The sequence below is a fragment of the Sorex fumeus genome, unplaced genomic scaffold (genome assembly GCF_029834395.1).
Source record: "Sorex fumeus unplaced genomic scaffold, SorFum_2.1 ptg000111l, whole genome shotgun sequence".
Classification (NCBI taxonomy): Eukaryota; Metazoa; Chordata; class Mammalia; order Eulipotyphla; family Soricidae; genus Sorex; species Sorex fumeus.
The window spans coordinates 6,929,140-6,949,394 of record NW_026606168.1 but is presented as its reverse complement, the minus strand read 5'-3'; the positions used below and the strand labels follow the sequence as shown (position 1 = coordinate 6,949,394).

General features: G+C 40.5%; 1 protein-coding gene across 3 annotated transcripts in view; it reads right to left on the bottom strand.

Moving 5' to 3' along the window:
• Nucleotides 1-1,325: 1,325 nt before the first annotated feature.
• Nucleotides 1,326-20,255, bottom strand: part of SLC12A1 (solute carrier family 12 member 1) — a 117,826-nt gene continuing 98,896 nt past the window's right edge. For all 3 annotated transcript variants that reach the window (XM_056135340.1, XM_056135339.1, XM_056135341.1), the window contains exons 21-26: nt 18,089-18,220; nt 17,739-17,850; nt 14,173-14,259; nt 6,008-6,143; nt 3,700-3,767; nt 1,326-1,461 (exon numbers count right to left, since the gene is read on the bottom strand). In XM_056135340.1, the coding sequence (XP_055991315.1) occupies nt 1,326-1,461; nt 3,700-3,767; nt 6,008-6,143; nt 14,173-14,259; nt 17,739-17,850; nt 18,089-18,220 (671 nt within the window). The remainder of the gene's footprint in view (nt 1,462-3,699; nt 3,768-6,007; nt 6,144-14,172; nt 14,260-17,738; nt 17,851-18,088; nt 18,221-20,255) is intronic.

The following is a 20,255-nucleotide window of genomic DNA, read 5'->3' as shown; positions in this document are numbered from 1 at the left end:
AAATCATATGCAGTTCTGGGGATCTAACTGGAGTTGGCTGCATGAAACACAGAAACCTTGCCCTGCACTGTCTCTAGAGCCCTGAATCCCAAATTCAAACAACATGCAAGTAGAGCAGCTGATTGAAATGTTCAGGTTACATCGGGCACACCATTACATCATGAGTTCAGACAAGCAAAGAAGTTTCAAAGTTTTTATTTAAGATTCATGGCTTCCCTAATATTGCATGAATCTATGAGCTCAAAATAAGCCAGAAACAAAAGTCAAGCCATCAATTAGAAAAATTAATCTGTGGTCTTTCCATTTCATGAACTACTATAGAATTAATAAAGTTGAAAAAAAACAAAACTTGTATATTCCAAATTTTTAAAGTTTTCACTTCACATTTTAATTATTGTTTCAGATCTATATAATCACTATATGAAACAATTAAGCATTAATTCAGGATATATTTCTAATGATTGGAACATTTGTAATATTTGATTCTCTTGATTAGATGTTTATGAAGTCTTCATCTGTGCCACTTAATTAGAAAAAAAATGCAAAGTAATACTATGATGAACATTTCAAAACATTTAGTAGTAATAATTATTTAAAGCTTGCATATTAAGATAGAACATTTTTCATTCAGTAGAAATATATGCTGCCTTCTAATCCAGCTCATACACTTGTCAGTCAGCAGTAAATTGAAGCTGTACATTACCCATGGTCACTCAGATAGCTCTAAATATATAATCTAGATTACATTAAATTACTTTATTTAGGTAACTACTTTAAACATTTTGTGGACTCAAGTACTTCTTAAAGTTTTTAGTTATTGATTTTCAAATCTTCTTTGTAGGTATAAGCCTCTCACAGGGCCAGGCATAATCAGTTTCCTACCCAGTTGGTCTTTTCCTTTGATAACCACCCATGGCTACTCCACCAGTCTGTCAATAAGCACTTAATAAAGAACCTGCTGTGTGCTGGGGCCCATATCAGGACCTGCGGCAAACAAAAGATTAAGTTTTCCTGGCAAAGCGTACAATCCAGTTGAAACCTTTCATGAATAAAAAGTCGACATGGATTTTTAATTCTCTGATTTATCAATAGGACAACAAAGACATTTTTCTAGAAGAACACAAGCTCTGATACCCCAGTCAGCTGACTTTAAAAATTGTTCCTAATTAACTTATTTTCTAAAGAAGTCAACCTTTATGGAGAATGCTGGAAGATTGTCTCCTGAGGCTTGTATCTGTGTGGATCAGATTTGCAACACAAAATGTTGGAACATGTTCCTTAATTATTAATCTACTAAGTTAAACTGTATTAGAATCTTTTATGTTTTAAGAGTAAAACGTTAGGACATTTTTGTGATTTCCTCTAACAAGTAAGACAGGTGGGAGGTTCTTTGTGAGAATTTCCAGCCAAGCCATGTACAACCAGTCAGAGATAGATCCTTTCCTCGCCACTGGAAGGCTCCTGAGAAGTTGGGAGAAAATAAGACACAAAGGTGATGATTATTATTATTACAGACCTTAGCAGCACTAGCTACCTGAGCTATTAATTTTGATATCACAGCGGTAGGGCATTTGCCTTGCACGTGGCCAACCCGACCAACCCAGGTTCAATTCCTCCACCCTTCTCAGAGAGCCCGGCAAGCTATCGAGAGTATCTTGCCCACACAGCAAAGACTGGCAAGCTACCCATGATGCATTCGATATACCAAACGCAGTAACAAGTCTCACAATGGAGACGTTACTGGGCCCACTTGAGCAAATCGATGAACAATGGGAGAACAGTGACAGTGAATAATATTTAAAGGTAAGGTAAAGGCCCTCCCGTTGATCATCGATTTGCTCGAGCGGGCCCAGTAACGTCTCCATTGGAGACTTTGTTGTTACTGTGTCTGGCATATCGAATACGTCACGGGGAGCTTGCCAGGCTCTGCCGTGCGGGTGAGATACTCTCGGTAGCTTGCCAGGCTCTCCGAGAGGGGCGGAGGAATCGAACTCGGGTCGGCCATGTTGGCTGCGTGCAAGGCAAACGCCCCACCACTGTGCTATCGCTCCAGCCCAGAATAATATTTAATAACAACAATTATATATTTGTATTTTATATATGCAATATATAATAATTTTATATATAATAATAATTTTGGCATAAAATTCTTTTTATCTAACACTCCAAAAGGAAGTATGGAACTTATTTTGAATATAGATATTAAACAAATATATTTTTCAGATGACACAGGTAAGCCAAATCAGGCTTAAGCATCATAGATGAACAACAAAACATAACTATAAAATTTTACCCTTTAATAAATTTTATTTTATTTAAATTTTTTTTTTTTTATGGGGGGAGGTTGGGGTGAGGAATTGGTTTCATAACTTGGTTGTACTCAGGACTTACTCTTGGCTCTATGCTCAGGTTTCTTTTCTGGCAGTACTCAGACAACCACATGATGCCAGGACCAAACAAGAATCTAACCCCTTACTATCTCTTTTTCATACAAACCTTTCCCAAAACTGTTTATGGAACCATGACATGGTGAGGATCTAACTCAGGGCCTTTCATATGCTAAGTATGTTTTCCACCACTTAAAGCACACCCACAGCCCTTCACTCATTTTTAGAAAAGAAAACTTGATACACTGATACCAGACCTTTTGCGTTTTGAAAGAAATAATTTTTCTCCAATAATTAAAGCGTTTACTTTGGGGAAAAACTCAGAGATTTGAACTCTACCATCCAATTCGGGAGACCATTCTAGGTCTTAAATGGAGAGTTAAGACTTTGGTTGGGGACATTTTAACCTTTGTGTATTGGAGCCAGTTTGTTTATTAATTTATTTTACTCATGTATGTTTGTGTGAGGCCACCGAGATGGTGTTCAAGAAAGTCCCTGGAACCACTAGTGATTTCTGGCCAGCCAGACCTTCAAAGCAGTTCAATGCAAGGATCTGAGGATGTGTTGATGCTTCTGAGGCCCTATGCCACTGGGGATATCCAGGCTACCCCAGTCAGTGTTGGGAGGCCTTCAGTTTCATACCCAGTAGTGCCTAAGGGACCTTCAGTGTTGCACCCTATGATCCTCAGTGGGCCATGTGATATTGGGTATCAAACCCGGGTTGGGTATATATATGAGTCAGGTGCCCTAACTGCTGTACTCTTTCTCAGCCCCAGGACACAGTTCTAGAAGAAAGACACGCAATAGTTTGTCTTTACCTAACAATCCATAGTTAACATACATTTGTATTTCCTGGAGGTAACACCCTAACACTTCAGTGGTGGAGGTCAAGGAGTTGAATGGAAAAAACATTGCAGTTTCCTGCACCCTTGTCTTTCCCATCCAGCATGATTCCTGAGGCTCACACTGAGGACCCCTCCTCTTGGGAGCATCTTCCCCAGGGTGGTTGGTGGCCTGAGGACCATGCGAGTCTTGTTAATAGACAATTCTAGGGGCAGTTTCCTGGAGCGTGGTCTGGAGGAGGAGCTGGAGTTCTAGTTGGGCCCCCAGAAAAGGGGAAACTCTAAACAGAGGTACAAGGGCCCACAGAGGCCTATTGTCTTCATTGTTGGCTTTTGTTTTCCTCCATTGTCTAAAATCCCCCAGGCTTTGCATTTCTAAGGATGTTTTACCTGAATCATCCTGACCTTTTCCTTTCATTTTTACCTGAGATTTCCCAGTGCAATTCTTACATGTCTGCAGTGATACTTACAGGACAATGAGATTTGCAGCTCTTGAGTGCTCCTGCAGGAGTTCATTCAACCGAACCTGGCGGTAACTCTGGGGACAACACTCACAGTTATTAAGGACAGGACTCCCAGAATGACAGAGTTATAAAGGAGAATTTTTCTTCAAATTTTAAATTAGGGACAAGTAAAGAACCCTCCTTTTGAGAAGGAGTGGGGCCACATTCTGCAGTGCTCTGGGTCTGTTGCTGACTTTGTGCTCAGGGATCCATCCTGGAGGTGCTCAGGGGACCCTATGTGATGTAACGGATTTGAACCATGACAGTTGGGATGCAAGTCTCAGTATCTGTATTGCAAATCATAATTCCCAAAAGTAGAGAGAGAGAGTATGCGGAATATTATCTGCCATGGAGACAGGCAGGGGGAGGGGGAGAAAGTGGGGGGGGGGATACAGGGCTATTGGTGGTGGGGAATGTGTACTGGTGGACAGATGGGAATTTGATCATTGTGTGATTGTAACCCAAACATGAAAGCTTATAACTATCTCAAGGTGATTCAATAAAATTAAAAAAAAAAAAAGCAAGTGCCTTAACCTCCATTTTATCACTCAGTCCTGAAGCCTCCTTCTTTGCAAATAAAATTAGGATCACTTCATTCAGGCTTTAAAATCACCAGTATTTTAGAAAAAATAACTCATGTGAAGAATAGGACAAATAAGTTCAGTTGTCACTGTGCTTCATAGCCTTATTTAATTTTAGTGCAGAACAATTGTGGGGGTGGGGAATGGAGGGATAGGGGACAAGCAAGTAAACCACATGCCAAACAGTTAAAGGAAGGCAAAAATGATGAGAACAATGAGAACGGTGAGTTCGGGGGAATAATATTAGCCTAATCTTGCCACCGAATTGGTGGCCTAAGAACAGATTATTCTTAAAGCTCTTTGAATAGTTTATCTGCACAGGAGACTAGTTTTAAGCGAAAAAGTCACCAAAGACTCACTTGGAAAAAGAACAACATTAGCTACTTTGCAGAGATGACAGTAATCTTTATTATTCTATGTCACTGGTTCAGAAACCAAGGCTCAGAAGTGATTTGCTCAGTTACAAAGAAAGCCTTTGTTAGAACTCGGAGGTTTATTGTGCAGAGTTTATGATTCTTAGTTCAGTGCTTTTTCCAATGCATTGAAAAGACTTTCAGTATTTCTTTCAATTTGTTCCAACTTCAAGCACCTTAATAATGTTCACTTAAAAATTTGTAGTTAGTGTGTTCCTCCCTCTCGCTATTGTGTTCCTCCCTCTTGCATGTCCAATCTGAATCAGATGTTAGTTTTGTCCTTAATTCTTGCACCCTTGTACTTCTCATTGTCCTCACTACTATGCTTTCTTCAGGGAGGAAGGTAACTCCCTTTTTTTTCCTTTTTGGGTCACACCTGGCAATTCACAGGGGTTATTCCTGGCTCTGCACTCAGTTATTACTCCTGGCGGTGCTGGGGGACCATATGGGATGCTGGGAATCGAACCCAGGTCAGCCGCGTGCAAAGCAAATACCCTAGCTGCTGTGCTATCACTCCAGCCCCTCCCTTTTCACTTGAGATATTTTTCCTATTCATCCCACAACTTGTTCCCAGCCCAACTTTCATATTCATTGCTCCAATTAATCTTGTATCACATCCTTTTGTCAGTTTTTACAGCTACCTTTCCAGGGTTAAAATTCTTTATTATTGTGTCAAATTGTAAGTTAATCTACCTTTATCTACTTTGGACATGTGTTGACTTGATTTAAATTATTTTAGATTGATGGGTCTGTCTCCTGTTCTATAAAATTAAACTTAAAAGGAAACTTCCCAGTATGCATCAATAACCTGCTCTTTTCATTTTTAAGATAAATTGATTTTTTATTGAAAAAAAATGGATCCAAGGATATAGCCTAAAGGTTTTGAACACATGCTTTTCATGGGGGCAGGGGGCTGAGTTTCCTCCCAAGAACTGCACTGGGTGTAGCCCTAATGGCCAGAATCAGAGCCAAATGTCATCACCCAGCCCAATAACTGAATCTATTGCCCCACACAGCTGTCACAAGGAGTGGACCCCGGATTCTTTGAACACTGAGCAGGAAGGTTCCCCATAAGCAAAGAAAGAAAACTGAAAAAATTTTTTTCTAACTTTTCATATCTTGGCAATATAACATGAAGCCTTTGAAACGTGTAGACACTGTAGATCTTGAATAATTAAATTCTATAATAGATTCATTACTTCTTGATCCTGAAGTCTACCACTGTTTTCTTTTTCAGTTAGTTAGTCAGCAAAGTGAAAATTAAGAAAGACAAGTTCTTACCTTTTCTTTCACTGTTTCCAGTTCTGCATCTGTAATTTTCCATGGTGTCTCTCTCTTTAATTTCTCAGCAGTTGTTAAATCTTTGCAGCTTTCATGGAGTCTATATGGTTCAATCATCTCTTCAAAGAGTTTCCAGCTGAAATTGGAATTATAAAGGAGGCCTCACTGTGGGAAATGAACTCATTATTTCACAGATACTCCAGGTATGACTGGCTCTGCTGGCTGCAGAATCAGAGCTGAATGTCATGCAAATCTCGTAAGAATTATCTTTGCAGGGGACTAACTGTGAGTAAAACCAGGGCTACAGCCCTGCCTCCATGTCCAAGGAAGGGCTTAACATATTTGAGACCTTGTCAGCCTGCCAGTTATTAATATAAATGCACAAACACATAGACTAATTATCCTAGAAATACATTTTCTACATAGTATTTTCAAAGGTTCAGTTGAAAGGTAAACACTTCAGCTTATAAATGAATTTCAATCTGTATAATTGAGTTTGCATCTGCATGCCCAGTCTTTATAAGACACATTCAGGAATTACTGCAGAAGATGAAACAGGTATTTTGGAAGTTGGATAGAAACCACCCTTCTCACCTTTTGTTTAGCCGGGGCTCCTTGGCAGGTAGAACAAGCATTCCCCACAAGTTTAATAGCTAGAGAAGAATTTAGACGTTTGCTGCAAGTAGCATAGTGTAGTAAGATTTCCAAGTGGCTATTGTTTAGGTACTTTTGAGAAAAGAACAAATCTGGGGAGAAATGGGCCAACTGGCTAGAGCACATGCTTGCATGCAAGAGGTCTAGGTTCAATCCCTAGCACCGCATGGTCTTCTGAGTACCACTGGGAGTGACCCCTGAACACAGAATTGGGAATGGCTACCAACCACCACTAGGTATGACCCAAACCAAGACCCCACCTAAAAAAAGAGAAATGAATAAAAATAAGTATTTTAACATCTAAAAATCTGAGGACATTTTATTCTATTACAAAATTCAAATTACCAAGCAGTGTGGGGAGGTGTCGGGGAGAAGTAAGAGGTCATCTATAAGTAACATAAGGACTGTGGGTGGAGAGTCGAGGGGCATTTTTGGTGGTGGTGAACATGCACTAACTTCCTACATCAAGTTGTAAATATTAACACTATTGTAACCATGCTATCTAAAATATAATTTAAAATTCAAATAAAAAATTCAGCAACCAGTATGGTGCCCTGATCTACCACCAGGAGTGATTCTTGAATGTAGAGCCAGGAATAACCCCTGGGCCCACCAGGGTGTGGCGCCAAAACCAAACCAAACCAAACCAAAAAAAGCCTAGAACTATTATATATTATGATACTGCTAAACATTTTTATTGAACAAAAAACTGAGGCCACTTTAGAGCAATCCAGTAGAAACAATTGAGTAATAAGCAGGAACAATATCTCAGAACATTGGAACTATTTTTTTTTTAATTTTGGAAATTTGATTTTCATCAGAATCCTAGTTGTTCATAACAATCTCATAAGGGTCTAGGTATGGGGCTTAGGGGCTGGAGAGATAGTATGGAGGTTAAGGCACTAAAATTCTGGCACCACATTTGGTCCCTGAGCACTCCAACAGTCATTCTTGAGCATAGAGTCAGAAGTAGTTCTTATCACTGCCTGATGTAGCCCCCAAACAAAACAAAAATCTAGTTATGGGATTCAGTGGTAGAGGATAGGTGCAAGGCCCTGGGTTCAGTCCCCAGCACTGAACTGCAATCATACTGCAAGGTGTGGATGCCCAACCCCATCACAGAAAAAAATTTTAAAAACTCTCCTAAGATTAACTTCTTAAATGAGAGTACAAAACAAAATGATATTTCAGTATGCTACTACAAGTTGATCTCAAATACAAGCAATTTTCTTTGATTTCATATAATGCAGCTCATCTATAATTTAGTAACTTTGAAATGAGGGACAATTGGAATCAATGTGCTGTTAGATTAGGAAATGAAAATATGAAGTGATGAATTCAATAATGACATCAGGTAGTCTGGTTCAGGATTTGCAGATTGAAAGCAGGGATTACCAAGGAATAAGATGTCCTTATCAATGTGCCTTTATTATGAGATTAAAAAGATAGGAAATGTGGTGGATTTCCATTTCATTGATGATTTTAGAATGACAGGGAACATCAGGAAAGAAACGAAACTGATTACCCTACTGCTCATTCAACCACACAATATTTGATTTAGCTATTTCTTCAATAATACCATGCCACTAGAAACTTCTGACTGTAATCCATGCAATGGAAAGATGCTGGTTTAGGAGAGAAAATCTTGGGTTTCGGCTCTAGTTCTTCCATGATCTTCCTTTACTTTGCCTATCCAAGAGGGAAATGACATTATTGGAGGAGTGAGTGTCCTCTGAAGGACGTCAGTGTGAGGACTGGTATAAGGGTCATTGTGACTAGCTGGAGAATGTTACTCTGAAAAGTGTGCCATGTCCTGTAAAAGAGAGGTCTTTATTTTACTGGATAGCCACTGGACTCAGGTTAGTCAGTTTGAAAAGGGTAAGGTAAAGGTAAAGGTAAAGGCCCTCCCGTTGATCGTCGATTTGCTCGAGCGGGCCCAGTAACGTCTCCATTGGAGACTTTGTTGTTACTGTGTCTGGCATATCGAATACTCTCGGTAGCTTGCCGGGCTCTCCGAGAGGGGCGGAGGAATCAAACTCGGGTCGGCCATGTTGGCCGCTTGTAAGGCGAACGCCCTACCCGCTGTCCTATCGGCGATCTTACCCTGAAAAGGGTAAGAGTTTTCTTTGCATATCCATTCAGGTGTTTATTCAAAAGATCAGTTCAAAATAGTTTCCCAAGAAATGGAAGGTCGAGTAGAGAGGTTGCTGCTCAAGTTCTCAGACTCCATGCTGCTATGCCATTAAAGTTTAGATGGGAATGGCTCTATATCTGACATCAGCCAATTAGCTCTATTACATTCCTGCTGCCAGAATCACTGGCCATGAAGGAAGCTAAACCAAGACGAATCTGCCAATAGGAGCCGAGAATTCTTTTTTGCTTTTTTGGGTCAAGCTGGCGATGCACGGGGATTACGCCTGGCTCTGCACTCAGGAATTACTCCTGGTAGTGCTCAGGGGACCATATAGGATGCTGGGAATCGAACCCAGATCAGCTGCATGCAAGGCAAATGCTCTACCCACTGTGCTATCACTCCAGCCCCTGGGAGCCGAGAATTCTACTGACCATTAAATGACTCAGTGACTTGTTTGGTACAACATGAAAGATACTGAGGAGTTAAGTTCAATAATGAAAAAAAGACAAACTTTCCCTTTCTTTGCCTAAGAAAAATCAGCTTTGTACTGCTTTCTATTGGCAATGCTCTGGCCTTTATAAGCCAAATCAACTTGGATTGATGATTTTGCGATGCAAGGTAGAATAGAGAAAATAGAAAAGAATCAGTCCTTGATTACAAAATTAACCTTCTAGATCAAGCTTTGTTTGGAAGCCAAAATATATTTGGGTTTATCCGTTATGTTTGACAATAATTTTCATTACTGAAATCACTGAGTTTTCTTTTACTTGCAATTGAAATATACCAAAAGACACAGTAGGTTATAATGAGCTATATTTGCCCTCTTAATTTTCCTGAGCCCTTACTGAGCCTTGCCTTTGTTCATCTCTGATTTCTTCATCTCTGATTTCTTAAGGCTCAGTTTTGAGCTGGCCGTTTCCCTGTCTCCTAGCTAGGGAGTCTAACGACAGCTAAAGATTTCTACTTTGGGGGCCAGAGAGATAGTACAGCAAGCAAGACACTTGCCTTGCATCTGACCAACCTGGGTTTGATACCCAGCATCCCATATGGTCCCTTGAGTGTCACTAGAAATGATTCCCAAGTGCAGAGTCATGAGTAACCTCTGAGCATTGCCAGGTGTGCCCCCAAAACAAAAATAAAAAAATGATTTATGCTTTGAGTATAAATTCTCTCCTCTATTTGTGGGGGTGGGATTTCCCAGACAGTGCTCAGAAGGTCTAGAGATCCCTCCCAGTAATTCTCAGTCAACTGGACCAGAAGCTCAATATGTGACCCCAAATTGTGGTGCTACTCAGGCCCATGGTGTGAAGGATTCCCAGAGTCACCCTTACAGTGCTCAGGGAGCTCGCTCAGCTCTGTGCCTGGTGATGCTCAGTGGACCAAGTGGTTCTGGAGACAGAACCAGGGTCATGCAAGACCCTGGATGCAAGACATGCAAGACATGTGCCTGAATCCTATATTATCTTGCCAGCTCCTAAGACTCATTTTTAAAATTAATTTTTATTAAAAATACCACGATTTACAAAGTTGTTCATTACACAATTGTTTCAAACACTTAGTTTTTCAACTCTACCAATGTGACCTTCCCTCACCAATATCCTGTTTCCCTTCCAATATTAACCTGCCCTCTCCAGCCTCAATTTTTTTAAAAGGATTTTTAAATCAGTGCTAAAGTAGCCCAAGCATTACATGCTAGTAAATGTAGATAATAATTAATTCAATTTTTAAAAAGCATAGTTTCTCTTCTTTCCCCACCCTAGTTCCTCACATTGAAAATTCTTAACTGTTTAAAAACTCCAAGTTCATATAAAGTCTCTCCTTTCAAAATTATGTACTACTTGTTTTGTAACCACCCTAACATCTTGAAACTAAATTATCTAGTTAATTGCTTCTAGTTTCTCTTTGATTTCTGTATAAAGATGGTTGTCATTTTGGCCTATGAATTTGAATTCAGTCTATACAATTAAAAATAATTTTAACCAGGAGAGCCTTTCAGTTTCTCTGGGCTCAATTATTTCCTCATTAATTTTGCTTTTGTTCTCCCTTCACCCTTGCCCTACCATATTTATAGATAATGTGTCTGTGATTAAAAAAAAATCTTCATCAAGATATACTGATATTTTACGGGTAGCTGAAAGCTTTATTAAAGGCACTTTAAGGGCACTCAACATTAGTTTCCAGCATGTAAACCACATACAAACTATTTTTGACAAACTATGTGTGACCCAGTGACCAGAAAAGAGCAGTGATTAGAATGGGTAGAGCAGGGCAGCCTGGCCAAGAAGGTTCCTGTGGGAGCTGAAATGGTGCCAGCACTTGAAGCTTGGGGAAGCTGTGTAGAAGAGTTCTTTCTCTGACTGAGGAGATGCTTTTCAGGAAGGGGCAAGATGAGTTAACTGGTGTCACTGGAGAAACAAACTCCATGACTAATGTCACTTCCCAACTGTCCATTTATTCACAAGCTGGCCATCGTCAGATCTGACTATTCTTTGATGCGTTATGCCCGCAGTAGGAACTGACATTACTTTTCTCAGGGGCCTCCATCTTCACACCAGAATGTGTAGGAGGATTCTTTCAGCACACTAGGGATGAATTTGTCTTTTTACAACTTCCAAGGGTCTTGAACTATCAGAGAGAAAAAATATCTAGAATTATGAAAGCTAATTTGTTCTCTTGGTGGTAGTTGTTGGGGCCACACCTGGCAATAGTGGAGGGAGAGGGGTGCCAGACAGGAATGGACGTTGTGCATGCAAGGAAGTAGTTGTTTTAAGTGCAAGCTGATGAGGCTTTGTGACAACAAAATTAAATAGATGTATAAAATCAAATTTAGGTGCTAGGATACATGTGAAAGGGCTTAGTCATTTATTTCTTGCTCATGTTTTTTATTTTGTTATGTTTTGTTTGGGGCTGTACTCAGTGGTGCTCAGGGCTTAGTCTAGGCTTTTCACTCAGTGATCACTCCTGGAGACCATATGGGGTGCCAGGGATTGAACTCTGGCTACTGACCCTTTGTACTATCACTTCAGCCCTGTGTTTCTCATTTTTGTGTATGGAGTTTGTACCAGGGAACAGAGATCAGGGGAAGTATGATGAAAAGGTTTGGACTCTGGCTGGTGCTCAAAGAATGAGGAGACATGGCAAGTGGGAATGAAAAACACATCATCATCTCCAGGGATCAAAGAGCAAAGCTGGGTTTGCAGAGTGATGGTGGCAGCAGGGCAGACACTAAGATGAAGAGAGTAAGAGAAACAAGAACTTGGGCAGAGAAAACCAAACAAATGAATCAGTAGCACAGACAGACCTTAACATCTGATAAAACAGACAACAACATGAAGAATTTGGCTACAAGAAAGACAAATGAACTAGTTCCTGGCATTGAGTCAGGGCTTAAAGAAAGGCAGCTAGCTAGTGGGGCTGGAGCAATAGCACAGCGGGTGGGGCATTTGCCTTGCATGCAGCCAACTGGGTTTGATTCCCAGCAACCCATATGGTCCCCTGAGCACCGCCAGGGGTAATTCCTGAGTAACCCCTGTGCATCGCCAGGTGTGACCCAAAAAGGAAAGAAAGAAAGAAAGAAAGAAAGAAAGAAAGAAAGAAAGAAAGAAAGAAAAGAAAGGCACTAGTAAGGGACTAACTAGCAGGTCTACCCTTTGGACAACAGCAAAGGGCTTATACTAGTAGAATCCCAGATCTATATGGCTCATGTAAGGAATCAAGAGGGATGACGTTCCCAAGGTCCCTGCTGTAAGGAAAGAGAATTTGTTTCCACCATTTAGGGTAGTACAATGAGTCTATTTGACCAGACTCCTGAAAATGACACAGGTAATGACTGAGAACTTAAAGTCTTTAACCAAAAGGGAGAAGGCAGAGGGGGAAAGTCTTTAAACTTTAAAATGTGGACAGCTGATTGCACGATAATTTAGTTAATGTAGTACTGTAGCACTGTCCTCTCATTGTTCATCGATTTGCTCAAGCATGCACCAGTAAAATCTCCATTGTGAGACTTGTTGTTACTGTTTCTGGCATATGAAATACACCATGGGGAGCTTGCCAGGCTCTGCTGTGTGGGTGGGACACTCTCAGTAGCTTGCCAGGCTCTCCGAGAGGGATGGAGGAATTGAACCTGGGTTGGCCGCAGGCCATTTACAAAAAAAAATCTCTTCTTAATTTTTCTCAAATATTGATAGCTATAGATATATTGGAATGCAAGGCATTACTGGTACATATGATACACAATAACAACAGAAGTCAACCCTGTAGAGTTTAGCTCCCTTGTCACAGGGAAAGGGTTTCATAAAGCCCTTTAAACTGATCTGTAGCCTCGGAAATTTCACGAATACCCTCAAATAACATGAAGGTCAAGAGTTTATTGCTCAATCAATAAGGATGCAATATGAAATTGGAATGATTTTCTATCCTATAGGAAAACAATGAAACTAAAGCATGGGAGAGGATAGAATACTTGGGGAAAACAGAGTTATAATTTATCAAGTACTGTAAGGAGAGGGGAGAGCAAAGATAAATGAGATATCCAGCGGGCCAGTGAGAATCATCCTGAGCCTTGGTGGTCCTCTGTACTCTCACTCTTGGAGCTGCACTCCACACAAATCATAAGCACCCCAATTCCAGTCTAGGGGTCACAGTCAGTATGATTCAGGATTAAGTTAAGAGGCTCTCCATGTTTAGTCTTCAGCATCCTCCAGCTGAAATGACTAGGGAGCATGAATACTGTCCTTGTGTCAAGGAGACAGACACAAGCTATTCCACATTTTCTTCACCACAGCTCCTCCTATTCAGGAGTCCCCACCAGTAACTTTGTTTTTGTTGTTGTTGTTGTTGTTTGTTTGTTTGTTTGTTTTGCTTTTTGGGTCACACCCAGCAATGCACAGGGGTTACTCCTGGCTCTGCACTCAGGAATTACTTCTGGCGGTACTCAGGAGACAGTATGGGATGCTGGGAATAGAATCCGGGTAGGCCGCATGCAAGGCAAACACCCTACCCACTGTGCTATCACTCCAGTCCCCCCACCAGTAACTTTAAATGATGAAAATATGCCTCCATTTCTCAGAATAGAATCACCTAACCTGATGCTTTCTGATACTTCGGCCACCATGGAAATCTCAAAGCATAGGGCAATTCAAAAATGCTGAATCAGCATGAATCTCAACTCTTCTCCTTCTTCCCACACTCCCATTTTCCAATTCTTCGAGCATACCTGATACCTCTGTGTTAGGATTTTGGCAAGTTCTTTTTACTATATCCTATGGTGAAGTCACAGCAGCACATACATAATGTTTTTGATCTTTTTGTAATCAGCACAAAAGAGAATGTGTAGGATTTTATTGGCAAACAATAAAACTCATAGAATGCTTCATACCTCTCTTTGTTTGGCTTAATGTTGATGTCACCGATGATATGGATGTCTGCAAATTTTATCCGAAATTTGCTCAGAAGAGAAGCCATTCTGAAAAGATAAGAAATACTATGTCATTGTTTATTGAACTAGTTTCAAAGAGGTTTGTGCTGGAGACAGCCAAGGAAATTGTGTCTTATTTTGGTTTTTGTTTTCAGACAAAGGCATTGGTTAGTGTTGGATTTTTATTCTAGCACTTGAAAGCTATGTTAAGTGTGGACTCAGCCATTATAGGAGACAAAGAGAAATGACTTTCTCTTTCAGGGAAGATAATGTAATGCCATCCACACTTCTCAGCATTGAAAGAAAACAAAAGAATAGTTTTATAGTTTTGACAATTATCTTACTATAACTCTTAGAGAGTTCCTAATAAACTTTAGTTTATACACAAACAATAATTATAAATTATCTAGAGGTTCTCTCCTGGCACCTGACCATTTTTATATGATTTCAAAGTTATGGAAAATTGAAATATATGAAGATTTATCAAAAGTTTGTATTTTGCCTCATTTGATCATGCTCCCTTTGTGTATCTCCACATTGATCTTAAGTTTTTATTTATTTTTTGCTATCTTTCTTGTTTCACACTTACCTACCATTTTAAAGTAACTTGCAGATACCAGGTCTCTCTAACTCTAGATGCTTCAATGAGTATTTCTTAAGACAAAAAATTTTCTTCCTAACCAAAGGACAGACTTTGAAATCAGGGAATTTAATGTTAATGCCACATTGCAATCTAACCCTAAATTTCTCAGCTGGGAGCCGTATGGCTCCCTGTGGGTCTCCAGAATATTCCAAGCAGGCCAGGTTAAAATCATATAAATGGGGAGGGGATGGAGGAAGGAAACAAGGTTGGAAAAACCCACCATTAAATAGATTAAGCAATGTTCACAGATCTCATCCACTAACTGTTCTCAAAACACTGTCCTCCCGTTGTTCATCAATTTGCTCGAGCGGGCCCAGTAACATCTCCATTTTGAGACTTGTTACTGTGTTTGGCATATTGCGGGTGAGATACTCTGGATAGCTTGCTGGGATCTCCGAGAGGGGCGGAGGAATCGAACTCGGCTCAGCCGGGCTGGCTGCACGCAAGGCAAACGCCCTACCACTGTGCTATCGCTCCAGCCCAAATATGATCAATTATCTCAATAGAATACCAGAGGCATTAAGAAAATAATTATTACAGATATCATGCTTATTTCTATTTTAATAAGCCTCTCTTGAAAATTAATTAAATACTGGTGCTGAAGCAATAGTGCAGTGGGTAGGGCATTTGCCTTGCACATGGCTGACCAGGTTCAATCCCTGGCATCCCCCATGGTCCCCCAGCATCACCAGGAGTAATTCCTGAGCACAGAGCCAGAAGTAACCACTTAGCATTTCTGGATGTGCTCCCCCCCATCTCATCCTTAAAATTAAAAAAAATTAATGAAATATCAATAGAGATTTAGATAATAGATCTGTATGCTACCCCTGAGGGGCCAGGGATGAAAATAGGAACATTCCTGAGTAAGAGCCCATAATTCTTTTTGGAGCCTGGAAGTAGCAGTTCCAAGACAAGGGTCAGGAACTAGGTGAGCTGTGTGTGACCAGTTTCTGAAGGTGAAATTCCAGTTTGTCACAAAACATTCTGGACTGGACACTTGCTTGGGACACTGTTGTTCCAATCAACCCTCCAGCCCTACATTAGGAAGGAAGAATTCTTAAATTTATTTTCTTAATGAGGAGTATCTTAACAGTTATTTGTATAAACTCTTTCCTGCTACAAATGAGATCCTGGGAACCCAGCTTCAGATGATGGTTAGGCCCTGTTCTCTGTGGTGTCAGGATGGGACCAGGATAGTTGATCAGGACAGGTGAGGTGTTTTCTCTTCAGTGTACTGAAAAAAGCTGGAATTGACAGGCTTGGAACCTACCAAAAGAAACTCTTGGATCCCAATTCCTCCCCATTTTTGGGGTATATTTATGAGTCAGGATGTCACGATACTCTCAAAACCAGAGGTGAAGTTTCTGTGTCAAATTACTTTGGGTGGATTGGGGAACACACAAGATGGTCCCAGGGCTTGCTTCTGGTTATGGGTTCAGGGATCATTCCTAGTGGTGCTAAGGGGACATTATGTGGTTCCAGGGATTAAATACAGGTTAGCCACATGCAAGGCAAGGGACTTACCCACTGTACTTTCTTCCCAGTCTACCAAATTCCTTAGTTTGGTTGTGGTGGGCACTCTTGGCAGTGCATTGCCCCAATGCACCTGGGGTTCTGGGGGTGAAATCAATAGCTCCCTCATGCAAAGCATGCATTCCTGTGATTTGGGCTATACTCCAGGCATCCCAATTTCTTTTTGAAAGCATTCATACCAGGGGATAAAGGGACTTGGAGACCATGATGAGAAAAATTATACAGATAATTTATTGTGCTTCAAAGATAACTAATGTTCTTCTTCTTTTTTTTTTTCCTTTTTGGGTCACAGCCAGTGATGCTCAGGAGTTACTCCTGGCTCTGCACTCAGGAGTTACTCCTGACGGTGCTTGGGGGAACCATATGGGATGCCGGGTATAAAACCTGGGTCAGCCACTTGCAAGGCAAACACCCTACCCACTGTACTATCGCTCTGGCTCACCTAGTATTCTTTTTTTTAAATTTTTTTTTACAGTTGTAAATTTACAATTTTTTGTGCTTTGGTTTCAATTATACAATGATCAGATACCCATCCCTCCACCAGTGCCCATTTTCCACCACCATGGATAATATCCCTCCCACCCCCATCCCCCCATCCCCCCTGTCTCTGTGGCAGGGCAATCCCCTGTGTTCTCTCTCTCCTTTTGGGTGTTGTGGTCTGCAAAAGAGGCATTGAGTGGCAAACATGTTCAGTCCAGAGTCTACTTTCGACATGCATCTCCCCTCCTGGGAGTATCCTCCAAACATCCTTTATTTGGTGCTCCCTTCTCTATCTGAACTGCCCTTTCCTCTAGGATACCCGGCTGGCCTCTAAGTTATGGAGTAATCCTCCTGGTGCTGATCTCAGCTATTCTTGGGTATTAATCTCATACTTTGTTACTTTATATCCCCCAGATGAATGCAATCTTTCTATGTCTATCCCTCTCTTTCTGACTCATTTCGCTTAGCATGATACTTTCCATATTGTACCACTTGTATGTAAATTTCATGACTTCATCTTTTCTAAGAGCTACATAGTACTCCATTGTGTAGATGTACCAAAGTTTCTTTAACCAGTCATCTGTTCTTGGGCATTCAGGTTTCTTCCAGTTTCTGGCTATTGTAAAGAGTGCTGCAATGAACAAACAAGTGCAGATGTCACTTCGACTATACATTTTTGCCTCTCTGGGATATATTCCCAGGAGTGGTATTGCTGGGTCAAATAGGAGCTCAATTTCTAATTTTTTGAGAATCGTCCATACTGTTTTCCAGAAGGGCTGAACCAGTGGACATTCCCTCACCTAGTATTCTTTACATTATAGCATAGGAGCAAATATCCCTAAATTTCTAATGCCTAAGTGATGTGACTTACGTAATTTTTTCTTCTTCAATGCGATTTATCTTTCCTCCGATATAAATTCTTAACTTACAATCTTTCCATTTTTTCCGGAGCGTCAAGATATAGGGGATTAGAAGGGTTAACCCTAAAAATAGGAGCAAATGGTGATAGATAGGATGAGTAAATCTAACTTAAAGGAAAAGAATCATTTCATATCTGTATTCATTCCCACATCCATAGCTCTTCAATAATTTAAAATCTTTAGAGAACACTGAAATGTTATTCTTTAACCGGTATCGTTTTCAGATATCTTCCCATGTAGTTTGTTAAATTTATCAACATAGGAACTCTGCTCCCCAGTGTAGATTTTGAATTTTTTTTACCTCCATCATCAAACAACCACCAAACATCAATGGTGCCTTTTCCTTGCTTCTTTTTAAACTGAGTGCTGGCCTCCACAAGTTTCTGGTTGAACTCCCCAACATGCATTGACTGGACCGTGTTGATACTGCTGTCTGTAATGAAAGAGAAAGTCATATTCTTTTTCTTGTTTGTTTTCTGAGGTAAGAAACACAGTGACTTCCAGGGCTGGAGTGATAGCACAGGGAGTAGGGCATGCAGTCAACCTGGGTTCGATTCCCAGATCCCAGACAGTTCCCCAGCACTGTCAGGAGTAATAGTTCAGAACCAGGAGCATTGCTGTGTGTGACACACACACACACACACACACACACACACACACACAAAGAAAGAAACACAGTAACTTTCTTTGCTCAGGAAAACCAAAGGGCCAAGGATTTGTGTGTTTTCTGTTGTTTGGGGAGGTGGTGTTACAGGGCCTCACAGATATGAGACAAGTTCAAATGTCTGAGCCACAACCCCCAGTCCACTTCTGCTTTTTGTCCTTCTGTGTGAACAGTGAGCTTTGTTCTCTGAAAAGAGGAGATAAAGATAACTTAACTGTTGTAATATGCAGCAGTGAAATAAAAATTTGGTACTGTTTCGATAATTGCAGTTTTCATTACAGAGCGAGTGGATTATTTTCAGGTCCTCAATATAATCTGTCTCAGAGAGGAATTATTAGTCATGAAATGTGGTTAAATTATCTAATACAATTGCCAGAAATTCCAACTTATCTAAATATAACTCAATCTTACTTTCAGATTTACTAGAAGTAGAGCATATGGTGGTTGGTTTTCTAGAGATAAGCTAAAAAAATTAATTAGGCAATTGATTCATTTGAGAGCAATTTTAGGGGTAGACTAAATGTCTGTTTTATAAATATTTCTAGGGACATATCTATTTAACTCTCTATGACCATTGACCCTAGTGTCAGACTGGCTTCCTCCTCTACTTTCTTTTAAGAAATCTTGTGAAGGGGCTGGAGCGATAGCACAGTGGTAGGGCGTTTGCCTTGCACACAGCCAACCCAGGTTCGATTCCCAGCATCCCATATGGTCCCCTGAGCACTGCCAGGAGTAATTCCTGAGTGCAGAGCCAGGAGTGACCTCTGAGCATTGCTAGGTGTGACCCAAAAAGAAACAAACAAACAAACAAACAAAAACAAAAAAAAAGAAATCTTGTCAAGCAAAGGTAAAGTTTTGTATTTGAGCTACTTATATCTCTGTTAATAACTTGAAAACCGATACATAATAGGAAAAGATAAAAATGCCTTTACTTGAATGATAATAAAGACAACACTATATACTCAGGAGTGGGTGGGATGTTAGGCTATTTGTTCCCTAAGATGGGATACAATCAAAGCCAGAAACCGACCCAGAGCCAGCAAGATCCTCAGTCCTATTTGTTAGTAGTTGGATTCCTTTGCTCCAACCATATAGCGATATTTTTTTCCTCATTTCCACTTCTTTGAAAGTTGTGACTTCACTGCACTATTTCAAAGAGTTGTTGCAAGGAAGTGCTAGGAGTCGAGCTGACAGCCTCTTCAGCTCTGCCTCTGATCTAAGAGGTTCTGAAGATGCTTTGTTCTGCCTTTCTCTGTTTCCCTGTTTGGAGCTGTCAGTTCCCAAGCAATTATCATATGTTGTTTCTATTTCCCTAGGACAGCTAGGGGAGAAAGTAAATACACTTACAAAAGTGGACCAAACTCTGCCCCCACTTGCATGCAAATTAAAGTATCCAGCGTTTCAGTGTAGGAGATACTGGAGGCAGAGCAGGTCCTGGTTTAGAACTTAAAAGAATTGTCAACCTGATGCCGACCGAGCCCAGGGCATTAGAGATGTGTTTGAAATGTTAAGGTATTGGAAATAAAACAGAACACTATGTTGTTTTTCTAAACAATGAGACATGTTGACTTTCTGAGGGGTACACTTTTGCCAAAGGATTCTTATGCAGAAACAGGCTTTGTGAATAAATACTGCTTTCATTTGTGAGGGCATTATCGCTGCCTGCATTCCCATCAGAGAGTCAACAGTCTTGGGCTAGGATGCTAAATAGCCCATTGTCTTCCAGATGTACCAAAGAATATAGCGGATTTAAAGAATGGAGAGATGGCTGAAGGACATATGCTTTGTGTGCTGGAGACCCGAA